The following is a 19,201-nucleotide window of genomic DNA, read 5'->3' on the forward strand; positions in this document are numbered from 1 at the left end:
CTTGTGTGATTTAAAATGTTTGAAAATGTGAGTTTTCTAAGAGCTGTTTTTGTTATTAATTTAATTTGAATGTATATTTTTTCATATAAATGACTGTTAAGCTGTAAAAAAAGATCTTGTGTATTGTGTTTCATTTAAAGTAGGGTGAGCTGTACAAAATTGCAACAGTATATTCATGACAAAGCACTAGCCTTATTATGATTATCATACCACAACCCATATGTGAATGTATAGTGAAACAATATTTGTAATTCTTATGAAATAATGATTTGAATAATTAACATTTTTTTAGATAAAGACAGTGGGACAGTACGTTTACAGCTGTTTTGTGTAGTTTAAGAAGTCCTATTTCAAAACATCAAACAAATTGTGTGAAAACTGAAAAAGGTTGTTGAATTGTCTACCTGCTCTAACCAGCTTGATCAAAGTCAACCAAGTCTCTGCCCCATCAGCGTTTAGTTCAGAAGATCCATCATTCAGCTCAGCTCGGAACAGATAATGACCACAACTGACCAGCATGATCATATCATACATAACCATCTGCCATCGTGTAATGTCATATGTCTGTGAAGCAGCGCAGCAACATTTACACTACTGAGAAATATCCAGGTTCTACCTGTTGTTTTACATGATTTATGTTAGCTCATAAATAGTATGATAAATGTAACTTTACATATTAGGCAAAAGCTAGACTCTAACTGAAACGGACCGTCATAATGCAGTCACTGTAAGTGTGAACAATATTCACACTTACAGGGCTGTTATGTCCATACATTACTGCTGTACATTTCGTTTGCCCTTATTTTCCTGTTTAGTTTTTAGGCTCATGTGTGGTTGGTGCATCTCTTGTGGACCCCGGAGAGGCTGATGTGGAGGAAGAGGACGACAGGCTGCATAATGAGCAACCAAAACTCAAAAATGCAACCTTCCAGATTGTTGGAACAGTTTTCAGAGGAAGAGTGCAGTTTCATTGCTGAAGAGTACAGTGTAAATAAATCACAACTACAGGATTATGCATTAGATATGCGTTTTTTCCCTTTTCCTCCCCACCAGAACTTGAAGCGTGAAGACCTTTTCTGTCATCTGATGAAATGTGATGTAATTATTTATGATATTACTCCGCATGCTGATCAGATAGATGAAGCACAGTGGGCCGTCTCAGGTATCACATTTTTATTAAATCCATGTGCCATTTCTTGCTATAAACCTTTTTCCTGAATTAACGCTAGTTAATTTATCATCCGATGAATGATGATCACAGCTCTTCATGACGAAATGGACCAGTTTTCTGGGCCCAAGATGTTTATCCTGGTGTCAACCATCATGAAGTGGGCTATGACTAAACCAGCTAATAAAGTAGGATTCATTAAAGTTATCAATTAAGTGCTCTCTTGATTAGCACGTAAACATGATTAAAAGGTCATATTAATCAATATTTTAACTCCATTATAGGATGATCCAGAGATTCCTTTTACAGAAGAGCACTATAGTAGAAGAAAAGCCCACCCCAACTTCCATGATCATATCGGTTTGGAGAAACTTGTGGTCAAATTTGGCAAAAATGTAAGCAAGAACCTTTGCAGGATATTATTCCATTTTCGTTGAAAATGAGTGCAATATTAAACATGTACACACTATTTATAGATACTAATAATATTTGCAACACTTCAAGTGAGCAGTACTTTAAAAGTGTGAAGTTCATATTTATTTATGAATGATTTTCAGAAAAGCTCCCAGTTCTCTACATATGTTGTTGCATCAGGGCTACAGTATGGAATGGGAGAACACATCTTTCATTTATTTTTTAAGGTAAATCATACGCACATACTCTAAAAAGCATCACACTTGTAATTATTTTGTACTAATTAAAGTGTTGAAGCTAAATAGTGTCATATTTTGTTGCTCTATGTAGATGTCATGGTTGGGTGAAGTCCCCCAGGTGCCCACCTTTGGAAATGGCTCCAATATTATCCCCACTATTCACATCAATGATCTGGCAGGGTAAGTAATATGATGGAGCTTTTTATGACATACTGTATCATCCATGCAAAAACTAAATTACTGGGCATTTATACCACTTTGATTTGTATTCATTAAGGATCATCCAAAATGTCATTGACCACAAGCCAAAGTCACAATACTTTGTTGCGGTTGATGATTCCAAAAACACAATGGAGGATATCATAAAGGTGAGATTTTACACATTCAGTATATTTTTGTTTAGGAAATTAATGGTTCTCATGCAAAGAACCCTTCTTCCTCAAGGCAGTAACACTCGTGCTTGGACCAGGAGAAACTCTGAATGTTTCAAAAGAGGAGCTCTATCTCATATGGGATCTGACAGTAAGAATCAATGGCAGTATTGTTCTGACATACTACAGTGAAGATTATCAATATTCTACAGTTTTGGGTTTGTATTGACTTAAGTTGTTGGTTGTTGGGTTTTTTTTTCACTTTCTCCAGTAAACAGATATTGATTCTGTGCTTGTCAACTTTTGTATTGAAGCAACATATCTGAAAGAGAATTTTAACATTCAGTGGGTGTCAGAAACTGGCATGGTTGAAAACATTGAGCAGATTACTGAAGAATACAAGCAGACTAGGGGATTGTTGGTACGTTGAAATACTCTAGTGTGATTTATACGTTTATTTTTGGTAGTGTACAGTTGGTCTCTTTGACTTCATCTACAGTTTTACAGTACAAGCACCTGTGTTTATGTGTGTCCCAGCCCCTTCGTATCTGCATCCTGGGACCACCTGCTGTTGGGAAGAGCACTATAGCGGAGAGGATATGCAAGCATTACAAACTTCATCATGTTAAGCTTAAGCAGACAATCACTGAAACATTAGAAAACCTGGTCAGTGTTGTACAATACCCAGAATTTATTCACAACCATCAAAGCATGTTCATTTAATTCAGATATTATTTGAAAAGATAGTTCACCCAAAAATGAAAATTCTGTCATAATTTACTCATCCTCAGGCTGTTCCAAACCTGTATGAGTTTCTTTCTTCTGTTGAATATATATCTGAAGAAGATATTTTAAAGAATTTTAGTAACCAAACTTGACTTCCGGTAGGGAAAAAATAACAGTCAGTGGCTACCATCAACTGTTTGGTTACCAACATTCTTCAAGATATCTTCTTCTGTGTTCACCAGAAGAAAAAAAATCATACAGGTTTGGAACAACATGAGGGTGAGTAAATGATGTCCAAATGTTCGTTTTTGGGTAAACTGTCCCTTTAAAAAAGCAAAATAAAATAAAGTGAAGTAAATAGATCCCTGTAGTGACATCCTTTCTGTTTTTATACATTGAAAAAATATCTATAAATATTTTTAGATATTTTATACTGATGTTTAATTGAATCAATCAGGAGTTGTGTGTTCGTATGGAGGATGCGGAAAACGATCAGAGTGAAGCTCAGGAGTTTCTCGACACTCTGAAGGACAACATGAATCAGAATGGAGGTTGTATGTTTGTAATTTTTTAGGTGCTATATATTGAAATGATATACGGTATGTATTAAGATTTTTGTTGTTGTTGTTTAGGATGGCTAGATGACCAATCTGTGATTCGTATAATGAGGGACAAACTCAGGACTAAACCCTGTGTGAACCAGGGCTTTGTTTTGGACGGTGTAATGTGGGGTTTGGGTTTTGTTTCATGTTCATGTTTTCATGTCTTTTATTTTGTAATTGTTTTATGCTGTTTGTGTCATGCTTCCCTTGCCCTCATGTATTCATGCCATTGGTTCCCTTGTCTGTGTGTCATGTTCTGTTTGGTAGTCTTAGTCATGTGTCTTGTTCACCATTGGTTTGTTAATTGCTATAAGTGGCCATCATGTTCCCATTGTGCCTGGTCGTGTATTGATGTTGTAACCCGCTGTCGGTGAGTCTAGTCTGTTCATGTCAAATCAAGTCTGTTCATGCCTCGTCAAGTCAAGTCAAGTCAAGTCTGTGTATCTTGTTTGGATTATGTTTGGATTTTGGCTCACCTGTAAATAAACTGCACTTGGGTTCTTCACTATGCTCGCCTTCAGTGGACTAACTCGTTACAGACGGTTTTCCAAAGACATATGAGCAGGCGAAGGAGTTATTTACTGGTGAGAAATGTGCCCTTTTTAGGTGCTATATTAACAAATTAAATCATGATTCTGATTAATAATACATGAGCATTGATTTGCTGCATGATTATTTAAATATTCAACAGGTGATGAAGAGCCTGAGGACTTGCAATCTAAACATGAGAAAAAGATCATCCCAGGTCTGCAATTAATTAATATAAAGTATAATGCAGATTAGAAATGCTTTTTTTCTCTCCATCATAATTATTAGCCTTAAGATTTGAGTCTTGCACGACTGATTTGAATCTTATACAATTAATTTAGCTACACAAGCTTTCAAACGTTTAATAGTTCTGAAAGGATTCTCTCATGCTCACCAAAGCTGAATTTATTTGATCAAAGATACGGTAAAAACAGAAATATTATTACAATTTATAATACCATTTGGTTAATTCAATGCATACTTGCTGAATAACATTATTAAGCTCTTTTGGGAAAAAGAACTGCGCCATTTAACTATTTTTGCATGAGAGAGCTGTGCAGTTTTGTTCAGCTCAGTTTTACATAATGTGAACATTTTCAGTGAGATGTTATGTTTGTAGACCGATGAACAGAGAATATCACACCCACACCTCATTTAAAAGATTTACTGTAACAGGTGGCTTTAAACATCGCTATGATACTAGTGAAACAGTCATCTGTCTTTTCTTCAGAGTTTGTGTTCTTTGTTGATGCCACTGATGTTTTCCTGAAAAACCACGTTCTGAATCTACCTGAGACTGTTGTAGAAGAAACTTCCTACACTCCTGAACAGTTCCTTCGCCGCTTGGCCAAATTCAGAGAGAGAAACGTAGAGAATGAGACGTTGCTGAACTACTTTGAGGATGGAGATTCATCCTGAGCACTTGGGTAACATTGAGGGAGTGAGCCAAATCATGACAGAAATTACAGTTAAAGTTAAAATGCCTTAATGATGGATGTTTTTTACAAACACGCAGCTTTTCACCTCACGAGACGTTAATTGATGGACTGGAGTCGTGTGGATTACTTGTGGATTATTGTGTTGTTTTTATCAGCTGTTTGAATTCTCATTCTGACGGCACCCATTCACAAGTGTGGCCTAAGAGTCCAAATACATTTCAGACCCCTGTATGCCTATTTCATTATTTCCCTTCTATTTCAGAGATTACAAGCCACAGCCATATCACCCTGCAGCCCAAGACTGGTTGCCCGCTGAAGCTAAGCAGGGTTGAGCCTGGTCAGACCTGATGGGAGACCTCCTGGGAAAACTAGGTTGCTGTTGGAAGAGGTGTTAGTGAGGCCAGCAGGGGGTGCTCACCCTGTGGTCTGTTTGGGTTCTATCGCCCCAGTATAGTGACAGGGACACTATACTGTCAAAAAGCACCGTCTTTCGGATGAGACGTTAAACCGAGGTCCTGACTCTCTGTGGTCATTAAAAATCCCATGGCACTTCTTGTAAAGAGTAGGGGTGTAACCCCGGTGTCCTGGCCAAATACCCCCCTGGCCTTTGTCAATCATGGCCTCCTAATAATCCCCAACCACTTGATTGACTCGATCACTCTCTCTCCTCTCCACCTGTAGCTGGTGAGCGCACTGGCGCCGTTGTCCTGTGGCTGCCGTCGCACCATCCAAGTGGATGCTGCACACTGGTGGTGGTTGAGGAGAGACCCCCCCCACATGATTGTAAAGCGCTTTGGGTGTACAACAATACACAATAAAGCCCTATATAAATGCATCATTCATTCATTCATACAAGCAATGATGACAATGAATACCTGCTGATCATAGAGAAGATTCGTAAAAAGGTGGGCAAACCGAAGAACTATGGGATGATCTTAGAGGAGGTGGAGGAAGAAGAGCAACGGCAAGCTGAGCAGCAGCTAAAGGAGCAGGCGGCACAGAGGGCCGAGGCAGAGCAGCGGGAGGAAGGAGAGGCCCAACAGAGAGATTAGTGCTGGGGAGAGTGGGTAAGCACCTGCTTTCAGTCTTCTGATAACTACAGTGGATTCAGTGCATTTTTGGTTGTTATAAACTTTATATATTTTTTTAAATATAAATGTTTAAAGTTTTAAAATCTTTGAATTGCACTACATTAATGTTCGGCATTTAAAATGGTGTGTGTGTGTGTGTGTTTATTGTCATTGAATGTTTTGCAATGGCAAGAGAAGGTGCTAATCTCTGCTCTTCTATGAGATGTTAGTGTGTGTGTTTGTGTGTTTTAAGAATCAGCGTCTTGAAGAGGCGAGGAGACAAGAACATGACCTATTGGAGTCTAAGTAAGAACCTTTAAGGAATTACCTGATGAGGGATGTGATGCCCACTCTCATCCAAGGTCTCATTGAATGCTGTGGAATACGCCCTGACGACCCCATAAACTTCCTGGTAGGTTGGTCCTCTTAATAATAGTCACAATTTATTCATTTGTTTTTCTGGAAAAAATTTAAATTTGTCACTATTTGTACCTTTCAGGCTGAGTACCTTCTCAAAAATAATCCTGAAGTGTAATCGTAAAATGTGGACATTATTTGCCCTGGGGTTTCAGCAGCAAGTATAACTTCTTTTATATCATTTTTGTTCTAGAGAGGTTTATTTCAATCTTAATGTTCATTTAAAATCTAAATCATTAAGACGGTCCATGATTATAAATAATAATTATACTATTATGCTACAATGAATAAATACAATGCAAATCAAATAGAAAAACTAGTTTCTTTCACTGTGTTTATCTACCTAAGGATTTAAAATGCAAAAAAAAAAAAAAAAACTTAATGAAAGGTTGATAGAATGAAGCTGATAATTGGAAGTTTATTTGTGGAAAGTATGTCCATCATGTCATGATTAGCCTGATTTGTCCTCTGCTTTCAAAGGTTAAATGTTACAAATGGCAGATAATTAACAGACCCTTTTAGCTAGCACATAATTAATTTCATTAGTAAAATAAACTAAATACTGCATTTTAGGAGGTTCTGTAGCTCCTTCAGTTCACTTTTTAATATGATAATAAATTAACGTAGTCCTTAGCGCTAGTTTCTCTATTCTCAAATAGAATAATATAATACTAACCAATACAATGCAGAAGGTCCACAAAGTGTGCAAGAGTCCAGTTTACAGCAGGCAATAACAATACTCCAAGACATGAGGTATAATAGGGTAAAAGGCAGCAGAAGGTGGCAATAAACAATAAACCAGGTAGGAATTTACAAGTCATGTGCAACCATAATAGATGTACAGCTGCTAAGGACAAGATTGTGTATGACAAAGCACAGGTGCTTGAGGTTAGGCAGAAATATTGACTCTCTGTAATATGGATGGGCCCAGAGTGAGAACTGTTTATGAATCTGTTGATCAGCACTTTTGATTCTGAGCAAACTTTTTAAAATATCAGCCCTTTGAGTCAGTAAGAGTGTCAATCTGAAATTCAGCTGCTCATAGGCAAACATCTGTGGTCGGAGGTATGATAATTTAAAAAGCGTGTCTGATTTTTACATGTATTGAAAATATTGCAGTAAGAAAAACTGATCATATGTAAATATGCTGTAGATAACATATCATAATCTTATGGCATGTTTTAAGACCAAAATGAATCGTACAGTATTTTTTAGAAAAAGATTTTATTGTACTTGGTTTACCTAAAATGTTTACTTAAAAACCAATAAAAATGTGACCCTGGACCACAAGGGTGACAAGTAATAAGGGTCAGTTTAAATAAGTTTTCCATTTTATATATGGTTTGTTAGGATAGGACAATATTTGGCTGAGATACAACTATTTGAAAATCTGGAATCTGAGGGTGCAAAAAAATCAAAATATCGAGAAAATCGCCTTTAATTTGTTATGACTGGTTTTGTGGTCCAGGGTCACATATATACTTTAATATATACTGTACACTATCATTAAAAAGTTGGTGAGATTTATTTGATAGAAAATTTAAAAGAACAACATTTATTATATATATTTTTTTTCTCATATTTGATTAGTTTAATGCATCTTTGCTAAAATTGTTAATTATTAAGAATAAAAGTATTATTTTATTAATTAAAAGTATAAAAAACGTAAAACTTTTGGTAGTTTATACTGTTTAAAGCTATAATTCTTTTAAGACTTTAGCAGGTTACTATATAGGTATGTACCACTAGATGGCACTCCTACCCAAGCAATTCAAGATATTTCTGTTCCTTTAGATTTCCCACCAATACCACGAGACAACCCAGATGACCACATACTGTGGAAACATTTATGTATGTTAAACAGTTAGGCCTGAGATTATTCTGCTATTGCAAACTTTTATAAATATCAATATTAACGTTTTTTGCACTGCATTCAAACATATTTGCACTTTTTAGATCAATAAAGCATGCCTATTGATAATATTATAGAAAATTAGAAAAATCAATTCAGCAGCAAGTATAAATTGTTATGTTTTCGAGAAAAGTTTATTTCAGTCTTAATTAACAAATGTTTATATATATTTGTTAGTGTAATTATTTTATAATATATTTATTAAAAAACTATATTGATATTATAATGTATTTATTTAGGTTTGATTGTGTTTTTATTTACTTATTTTAAATTTTTCACATGTTTGTTTATTAATTGTTTTGTATTTCATAAAGCTATATAGGCTCGATTGTGACAACTTACCCCACACAGTATGACAACATGCCATACTTTTGGGTCAACGTGTTAAATTAACTTTTTTTTTTTTTTTTTTTTTTTTTTTTTTTCTTTCTTTAGGCCATGACAGTGGCCACATTTCATTTTATATTTTCATTTTCATTTTATTTTTGCTTGTATTTTAGCAAATATTTTTGTGTTTGTGCCTCCACAGAAATTGACTGAGAGCAGGTGCTTACTAACAACTGTCCCAATTTCTTGGGCTCTGACAGAAAAATGTTTGACATTTTATCTTTGAGTACAGCCATACACGCTGCATCATTCCCAGCGTCTGTGCATCTGTTCCCAACATCCTTACCATGCCTATTGATAATATTATAGAAAATTAGGAAAATCAATTCAGCAGCAAGTATAAATTATGTTATGTTTTCGAGAAAAGTTTATTTCAGTCTTAATTAACAAATGTTTATATATATATTTGTTAGTGTAATTATTCTGAATAATACTTATATAGTAATGCATGCCTATTGATAATATTATAGAAAATTAGAAAAATCAATTCAGCAGCAAGTATAAATTGTTATGTTTTCGAGAAAAGTTTATTTCAGTCTTAATTAACAAATGTTTATATATATTTGTTAGTGTAATTATTCTGAATAATACTTATATAGTAATGCTACAAGGAATAAATACAATGCAAATCAAATTGAACAATACATTTACCTAACTATATATATATATATATATATAATGTGTATATATAATGTGTATGTATATGTTCCATTTATTTGTGTTCAACTAAATTTGGATCAGTAAAGCACATATCTTATTAGTATCAGGAACTAAATATGCCCAACATCCTTACGATCAGGTTTCAAAGTCTGTTTGTTCCAGAGACGGGGTGGGTTGAAGCTGGCTGGGCGATGTTCGGCAGCGGAGTTGGTGAGATGGAAGCCTTTGTTAAAAACATCAGGTAGAGCGTGGGGGGGCTGTTGGCACAGCGGCGCTTGCCCCCATGCTGTTCTGTCAATCTGCCCCTGCCCCGTGCCGAGAGGATGGGGGGGCAGACACCAGGGGGGCCAATCCTCCATGAGACCCAAATCACGCCAGACGAGGAAAGATGGTCCCTGGCTAAATACAGTTATCCCCCCTCATCTGTCAATCAAGAAATCTTTGAGTAATTTGGGATTTGCCAAGAAATTGAACAATACATTTACCTAACTATATATATATATATATATATAATGTGTATATATAATGTGTATGTATATGTTCCATTTATTTGTGTTCAACTAAATTTGGATCAGTAAAGCACATATCTTATTAGTATCAGGAACTAAATATGTCAAATATAAGTACAGAAGTCTGTGCAATTGTTTACTCATGTCACTACATTGGAGGCCTGAGTATCTCTGGCTGCAAACAGTCAATCCAAAACCCTGTCTGCATTTGGAGGGGGGAAAGTGTTTTGTTGCTTAGGAACAGTTGTGTCTGTGTCGCAGTGGGGGTCTCCTTGTGAATATCATTATGTTCCCTTCAATCGACAAAAATGACACGTTTTTCTTGTCTGCCAATATTTATCATTGGCTGCACTCACTTGCAGGGCCTGCAAATGTCTTTTTATTGATTACAGGGCAGATTCTTGGATTATAACTAACTTTGTATCAACATAATATTCTAGATATCTACAATGAGAGGTCTTTTCATGTTGACAAACTACGAGAACATAAGAAAAAAGTAAAATGCATATGGTTATTTTGTTAAATATACCCCGTTTTTGCCCATAAAAAGCTTGGAAAGTCAACTAAGTATTTTTTTTACTACTTTAACTAAATCTCACCGACTGAAAGAGTGAAAGAAAGCGAGATTGATCCATTTTCTCCTGCAACAATACAGCAGTGATAAGAATTAAAGATAATTTTGAAGTCGTGAGATGTAATTATATATGTTCTGTTGCTCACAAATAAAACAGACGGAGCAGGTGAGGCCAGAGGACGTGGCGAGGAGCGGAAAGGTACCCGGCGAGTCTGCACCCTGCGACTGATTATGTGCAGGATCATGTTGACAGGAGGAAGGAGGAGATGCAGCCACACATACAGCAGGGATGCTGGGTGCCTAGGCCGGAAATTCATCAAAATGGGGGAACACCTCCAAGAAATGTGTGTCAGACGGTGTGTGCTCCTCTCGCATCGTCCCTTTGGAAAGTCAGTGAAATTTTCCAGTGATTGATGACGGCTAGGAAGGGGGTCAGTAAGAACAATGTGCATTATTAATAGAGTGGACTGTCCTCTATAATTGCTTACCTTGAAGTCAAAATATGATAATTATAAATTTACACATTTGAACAAATCGTGTGTGTGTGTGTGTGTGTGTGTGTGTGTGTGTGTGTGTGTGTGTGAAAAACATTCAAATCTCTGAGTGAGAGTACTGTAGTTTTTGATATGCAGTCTGGAACGGTTCATATTTCTGATGCTTTCTTATTTTAGAAAGGCCTTTACTTATTTATTCATTCGTTTGAATAAAAATATCTTCAGCTTAGTTTCATTAATTTTTTACAGTTTATAGCTTCTTTTTTTGAAGAATTAATAGGTTAACACCATTAATTGGTAATTAATTAATTAATGGCATGTGTTGGAGGAATTAAATCTAATTGATTAAAAAACACACAAGCCTATTTTTAAACACTATAATTACATAGAGAGTGTGGAAATGTTAACGGAAATTCAAATCAAATTTACAAACTCAATCTTGGATTTCAAACTCTCATTTATTGCATTTCAGAAGGTTGTTTTTCGTTTACCAAACATATTCTTAATTACCTTGAATTTAAAGACACACGGCAGATGGTATTTAGTGCGAGTTCCACAAAAGACGCCTATATTTTCAGATATAACACCTTTTCATGTGCATCCACAACGTAAACCGAACGAAAAAGCATTTTGTCCTTTGTTGTTGGCTAGTGTTGAGTAGCGCATGTAAACTAAGACCCGCGCAGAGGTAAATCCCAGTTTCTTAAATGTAACACATGTTCTCCTTCCCACACATTGTGATTCTCTGCACCAGCAGTAAACGATACATGTGAGGGAGTTTGAGGCACTCGTCTTGTCATCCAGACGACGATACGCTACATTAGCAGACGCAGGCAGGGAAGGAGTCTCATACATGAGTGTGAATATTAGAGGAGATGGAACCCGAGCAAACAGGATTTAGAGCACACCTCTGTATCAACACAGATTTAGTCAGCGTCACCCTCCAGGGACACAAAGAGAGATGGAGGGAGAGGCTTCTCTTCGTTTCGAGATGATTCACGTTGAGAGTGGGCTTGCAAAATTGCTTTATGGAAAGTGGAGGAAGCCTCGGCAGGAACATTAGGCAGGACGCAGCAGGAGGGCCACTGTTTCATTAGGGAGAGAGGCTTTGGCTTTATTACCAGGAGTTGGAGTTTTATGCTTATATGTCTTCTAGTCAGCTGTTTGGGTGGGGAGTGGATAGGTGGTCTCGGCGCAGTCGGCCGAGTCTGGAGAAGCGGGCCGCAGAGCCGTCCCCTTGGCGGCCGTTGCATTCGCCGCGCACACATCGGAGATCCTGCTCACCAGCATCTTCTGCGTTTCGAGCAGGAAGTCCTCCTATGAACAGAAAGTGATTGAGTTATAGCTTATTCATTTTTAATGTGATACGGCCCTGTTTCTTCATCAATGCTCCATCTGACATGACTTTGGCATTAGCTTGTAGGAAATTGACTTGATGAGTGAGAGTAGAAAAACAATTGCTACTCTGGTTGGCATGTTCAATTTAGTAGCAATGAGTTACAAAAAATGAGAAGCAAATCATTCCAATTGGAATTTGAATCCAGAATTTCAAGTGAAGGCTGAAAAGTTTGTCAACAGATTTCGCTCTTGTTCAAGTTGGTCATGCGAATTGTTGCTCGGTGAAATCCAGGCATTCCAATTGGTAATTCGCAAGATCAGAGTTTTGCATGAGGGCAGAAAAGTTTGCTAAAGATTTTGCTTATGATCAAGAATTTCTGTTAACATTTTCTATTGGAATCTGTGTAATCGAGAGTTTTGCGTGAGGGTGAAAAATTTCTATACGCAGATTTCGATCATGTTCAAGTTTGTCATGCGAATCGTTGCAAAACGAAATCCCATTCCAATAGGAATTTGCACAATCTGGAGTTTTGCATGAGGGCAAAAAAGTTCGCAACACTGATTTCAAGTGATCTGAATTTCCTTTAACATTTTTCAATATTGCACAGTTGGGAGTTTCATGTGAGGGCCAAAAAGTTGGCCACGTAGTTTTCGTTCAAGTTGCTTATGCAAATTCTTCATACTGACCAACAGAAAGCTGCTTGGTTTGAAAAGGACTTCTGTCTGAGCAGCGCTTCATATATCTCTACGCTACTGACAATGGACCTTTTTTTGCACACAAGATTTCTCTGTGACCGCACCTTTCCTCTTGATAAATTATCACCGGGATGATCGGGCCTCGCCGGTGTGATACCTAATGGTGGCAACGATGGGCCCTGCCTGGAAGCGGCGCTGTCTTGCGGTACCAACCTTTCCGACCCCAGCGGAGCGTGGTGCTGCAGTGTACCGTGCAGGCTGCCCACCCTCCCTACCGGGCAGGCCGTCTGCAGCAGAGCAGTTAATAAAGAGATTGATTATCAGCCTGTCAGGAAGTGACAGTTGGACAGAGCCACTCCCCATGAATGACAGAGGGCACGTACCGCTCTCAGCAGCCAAGAGCGCCAGAACCAGCACCGCACCACCAGCACCTCCGCACCACGCCAACCTTGCTACGGGGAGGAAGAGCCCCACCGCGAGCACAGCCATCGCCTTCTGGAGCAGCAGCTACACGGCTGCTGACTTCACTTCCTGTGCCAGAGTCAGAGTTCAACGCCGCTGCCTGCAGCAGACTGACTGCCGGGCTCCGAACAACATACGTGAACTTTTTTTCATGAGATGCCACATTCACAGAGTAGAAAAATTCAAGCAAATATCTTGTTCTTCAACTTCAGATACTTTTATGTCAATGATGGACTTTTAATAAAAGTTTACATTTTTATTTATATGAAAGTTACATTAAAACTGTCTTGGAAACTTTTTTCTTCCCTATTTTTGGTAACTTTTCAAGTGACTTATGTATAGACTTGATTGTTTTATCCTTTTCCCAGTTTCAGAATTTCAAATGCATCATAAAAATATAAATTATAAAAAATTTTAAACTATGATAATCTAAAGAGATAAACATAATTCCAATATTTAAACAGTTCAATGTTTGATATGATTATCTGGTAGGATTTTAAAAGTGTTTGAAATAAGTTTAGGGAGGTATTCATAGTTGATTGTAGGTTTACATTTCACTGTAATATTGCATGTTATGCATTGTTGAGATTTATAGTATAAAAATGTAGTGCTGACTTGCCGGTCATGTGTTGTTATTAACTGCATACCTGATTTGGTTTATGTAGTGTAAAAAGCAGCCAAGAGCGCCAGAACCAGCACCGCGCCACCAGCATCTCCGCACCACGCCAACCTTGCTACGTGGAGGAAGAGCCCCACTGCGAGCACAGCCATCGCCTTCTGGAGCAGCAGCTACACGGCTGCTGACTTCACTTCCTGTGCCAGAGTCAGAGTTCAACGCCGCTGCCTGCAGCAGACTGACTGCCGGGCTCCGAACAACATACGTGAACTTTTTTTCATGAGATGCCACATTCACAGAGTAGAAAAATTCAAGCAAATATCTTGTTCTTCAACTTCAGATACTTTTATGTCAATGATGGACTTTTAATAAAAGTTTACATTTTTATTTATATGAAAGTTACATTAAAACTGTCTTGGAAACTTTTTTCTTCCCTATTTTTGGTAACTTTTCAAGTGACTTATGTATAGACTTGATTGTTTTATCCTTTTCCCAGTTTCAGAATTTCAAATGCATCATAAAAATATAAATTATAAAAAATTTTAAACTATGATAATCTAAAGAGATAAACATAATTCCAATATTTAAACAGTTCAATGTTTGATATGATTATCTGGTAGGATTTTAAAAGTGTTTGAAATAAGTTTAGGGAGGTATTCATAGTTGATTGTAGGTTTACATTTCACTGTAATATTGCATGTTATGATGTGTGTTATCATTGTTGAGATTCATAGTGTAAAAGTGCAGTGCTGATTTGCCAGTCATGTGTTGTTGTTGTTAACTGCATACCTGACTTGGTTTTTGTAGTGTAACAAAAAAGTATCATGGTTTCCACAAAAATATTACAGCACAACTGTTTTTAATATCGATAATAAGAAATGTCTTAAAGGAGACATATTATGCCCCTTTTTACATTATATAATATAACTCTCTGGTGTCCCCAGAATGTGTCTGAAGTTTCAGCTCAAAATACCCCACAGATCATTTATTATATCACTTTGAAAATGCCCATTTTGAGTGGAAGCAGAAACACGCTGTTTTTCTGGCCTGTCTCTTTACATGCAAATGAGCTGCTGCTCCCCGCCCCCTTTTCCAGAATAGAGCTGGGCCATTACAGCCCGGACTGCTTTTAGATGTTCTGCTAAAAACATCTGTTTTGGTTCTGATTATCATGTTTATCATGCTGAAATCCTGTGTTTTAAACCATATTAGTTTAAACTTCTGATATATGGTTTTCTAAGTGCACACGGACAGAAAGCGGCTGTCACAGCATGTGAGTACTAAACTAAGTTCTCACTCACACACAAGTTTACGTTAAACACACAAGCTACAAAAACAGTCGGTTATGTCTGAGAAGGTAAACAGCCTGGAAATAAATCACGTTTATTTTAGATCTGTGTGGCAGCAGCAATACACAGTAAATAAACCAATAAATCCACTGCTCTCTTGTCTCTTCTGAGGCTGGGACTGTAAATAGTGTTCTGTGCTCGTCTGTGCAGCCAAAGGCAGAACAGTTAGCATGTTTTGCTCAAACTTTCGCCATGGCATTAGAACTGTTGTTAGAACTGTTAGCCGTTGTCACTTGCGAAATCAAAATGACGGTGCGTGGGTGGAAACTTACAGATTAAGGGGCGGTAATATTATAATGAGATCCGTTTGCCACGTCACCAAGGGAGCGAAATCAGATGCGCTAGTTTTTTCAGATGCTTGCAGAAAAAGGCTTACCAAAACAAAGTTACTGGGTTAATCTTTTTTACATTTCCTTGGTTGGTAGATGCACCGGGGACCTGATTATAGCACTTAAAACCTGGAAAAGTCCGATTTTCATGATATGTCACCTTTAAGCACCAAATCAGCATAATAGAATGATTTCTGAAGGATCATGTGACACTGAAGACTGGAGTAATGGCTGCTAAATTAAAAAATATAATAAAATAAAAAAGTTATTTTAAATTGTAATAATACGTTTCACAATACTATTGTTTCTACTGTATTTTGATCAAATGAATGCAGTCTTCCTGAGCATAAGAGACTTCTTTAAAAAAAAAAAAAAAAACACCCCAAATGTTTAGACCATAGTGTTCAAGAGACTCCATAAGAGCAGTTAACATCTGTAACAAGTGTATATAAATACATAAAAAATGTATGGCTAAATAAATGTATCCATGCCAATGGGTGTCAGTATAAAGTACAAGAACATTTTCACATCACATAGCACTTTTTTTTTTCAAGTGCAGTTTTAATTGTAGTTTGGGATTGTGACACTTTTAATAAGAATAAATCAATGTTCTTGCATGGGTGATTTTAAACATTTAATTATCATTATAGTCCTGTTTGTTCTTTTTTTTTTAGCTGATTATCAGTATGCTTCAATGTATGGTGACCTCAACGAGTAAACATAACTGTTGACCCACTCAGCCTGTTGGACTAGCTTGCTTGTGGGAGCATATGTTTCAATGCTCATGGATTAGTAACAGTGCATTAGAGAAGCAGAAGTGGCTTCCTTCTAATTAATGATTTAGCACCTCACAGGTATACACACACACACACACATACACAGTTCTACGCCTCATCCGGCCTTGCTTTGTCAGTCCCCCCGAATGAAGGGCTGTCTGCGCGCTGTGACAATCTCGCGACTGACTTTGTTTGAAGTCACTCTTGTCTGTCTCTTCACCGGTGCGCCTGTCTATTGGCCGCATCCCCCCTTTTTAATGAAACAGAAGCGTTAATAGAATCACTGGGAAAAGCAGGTGATAAAAGTAGATCCGTCGAGCGTGCCTGTATCCTGAGTTGCGAGCGCACTGTTCAAACAGAGCATTGTTCAAAGACAATGCATGCAAAAGACACACAGGCTGCCGAAGGAATAAAAAAAAAAGAGGGAGAGAAAGGGAAATGGAAAAAAAGCTGCTCCCTGTCTTCAGCGAGATCAAAACAACTCCAAGGTAAAATATACAATGAAGGGCCCCCTGATCTGACCAGCATCTCAGATGAGAGGAGGATGCAGTCTTTCTGACATGTTACAGAAGGAGAGAGAGAGAGACGGAAAGCAAAATAAAGAGGCCTCACAAAAGTTTGAGATATTCAGGCCTTATGAATGCATTCATGGAACATTGTACATGCATTACAAATGTCAAATTAATGCCCGCTTGAGCCGAAATGATGTTCCGAGCACATGAAATGACCCTCAAAGAGATGAAAAACATCCAAAATGGGAGGTAAACGTGTTTGACTCGGTTCATTTCAGCCCTAATAAAGATATCGCATCCCGGCCTGACAATACGAATGAATTTCGGTCACATTCTGAGGATGAATGCATTCATGGAACATTGTACATGCATTAGAAATGTCAAATTAACGCCCGCTTGAGCCGAAATGATATTCCGAGCACATGAAATGACCCTCAAAGAGATGAAAAACATCCAAAATGGGAGGTAAACGTGTTTGACTCGGTTCATTTCAGCCCTAATAAAGATATCGCATCCCGGCCTGACAATACGAATGAATTTCGGTCACATTCTGAGGCACGTTTTTTGAAACGTCACCCCGGGATATTTGCAATCGAGTGCTTTTTTTCATACGTAGACAGAGCGAGCTGTCATTTTATCATTGCGGGAAAAACAGAAGTTTCTTTCACACTTCATTGGCCATCGTGGAGATCAATAAGAGGAATATCAACCGGGGATGGTGCAGAAGTATCTATAGAAATGGCATCAGGGAGAACGAAATGAAAAAGAGGAGGAGTGAAGCTGCGTTAGAAGGCGACACAGATGGACAAGAGCCTTTATGGTGGCGGCTCCTGCTGGCATGGTGCCACCAGCCCCAGACTCCCTTTGTTTACCAGGCTACTAAACTAATAGAGATAAAAGCAGGTTCCCGCTGGCCAGGAATTATAAAGTCATTAACGAATACAAATAAGGCTGAGAATGAAGGGGCAAGGAGATGCAATATTTCTATTTAAAAAAGGTGTAAAAAAAATTTATTTAGTCCATGTATCTATGTATGTACAGTATGTGTGGATGTGTGTGTGTAGGTATGTATCTATCTATCCTTATATAACTTTATATACCTATTAAAATACCTTTAAAAACATAAAAGTGGGTAAAATTTGTTTTAGAAAATTGATTTTAAAAAATCTAATAAAACAATTATCATAGACGTGTCAGATTCCCATATATTGTATATTTAAGCAAAATATAAACAAAACAATTATCTAGCAATAACATTTCTGTTTCATATCAGACACAATAGTATATATCAGTACATACACAGCATTTTGCTTCATTGTCTGGTCAAACAGGCATTCATTTCTATTTTTTTCTCCTAAAATCTTTTCATTTCCTCTCTCCTTTTATCTGCACAATAGATCCTCAGTATGTCTTCCCTTCCCTCGTGTAATCTCAATATTATTTAAGGTAGCCATTGCACAATGGCTGTGAAAATGGGAGTCATTTAAGCCCTTCTCCCCAAGCAGTGGTCTTGGCAACTAAACTAGCTCATTTGTTCACTCTGCATTCCCTTGGACAGCCTTATAAATGGAGGCACTATCCAATTATTACAGGGGATAAAACTAGAGCTCCAGCAAACCATAGCAGAATCTATTACCAGCGAGAGTTTGTGCGTGTGCGTGTGTGTGTGTGTGTGTGTGTGTGTGTGTGTGTGTGTGTGTGTGTGTGTGTGTGTGTGTGTGTGTGTGTGTGTGTGTGTGTGTGTGTGTGTGTGTGTGTGTGTGTGTGTGTGTGTGTGTGTGTGTGTGTGTGTGTGTGTGCCAGCTGAGTCTGAGAGGAGGGACGCAGTTTGGGGAATCTGTCCGAGGTTGGACGTCTCTGAGTGTGTAAACAACCCTGACCCAAAAATGGGTTGTCCTGCCGTGTGACATGATACAACAGCATTTTTACTAATTATTGAACATGCATATATGTTTCTATAATGAATCAGCGATTATAGGAAATATTTATGTTTTCTAACTTTATATAGCTTAAAAAATACAAATAAAAATGTGGGTAAACATGGTTTTATAAAAACTTGATTAAAAATACTAAAATATACATCAAATAATGGTTGTACATACTGTATATATATA

The 19,201-nt window shown here is 37.5% G+C and overlaps 1 protein-coding gene and 1 pseudogene across 1 annotated transcript in view; one reads left to right on the forward strand and one right to left on the reverse strand.

Moving 5' to 3' along the window:
- Positions 1-15: 15 nt before the first annotated feature.
- On the forward strand, positions 16-6,591 carry LOC107671102 (adenylate kinase 7-like; annotated as a pseudogene).
- Positions 6,592-11,733: 5,142 nt separating this feature from the next.
- LOC107671103 (protein phosphatase 1 regulatory subunit 37) overlaps positions 11,734-19,201 on the reverse strand; it is a 42,429-nt gene continuing 34,961 nt past the window's right edge. The window contains exon 11 of the mRNA XM_016463949.1: positions 11,734-12,326. Within this exon, the coding sequence (XP_016319435.1) occupies positions 12,162-12,326 (165 nt within the window). The 3' untranslated portion in view covers positions 11,734-12,161. The remainder of the gene's footprint in view (positions 12,327-19,201) is intronic.

This window comes from Sinocyclocheilus anshuiensis, unplaced genomic scaffold (assembly GCF_001515605.1).
Source record: "Sinocyclocheilus anshuiensis isolate Anshui unplaced genomic scaffold, SAMN03320099.WGS_v1.1 scaffold861, whole genome shotgun sequence".
Taxonomy (NCBI): domain Eukaryota; kingdom Metazoa; phylum Chordata; class Actinopteri; order Cypriniformes; family Cyprinidae; genus Sinocyclocheilus; species Sinocyclocheilus anshuiensis.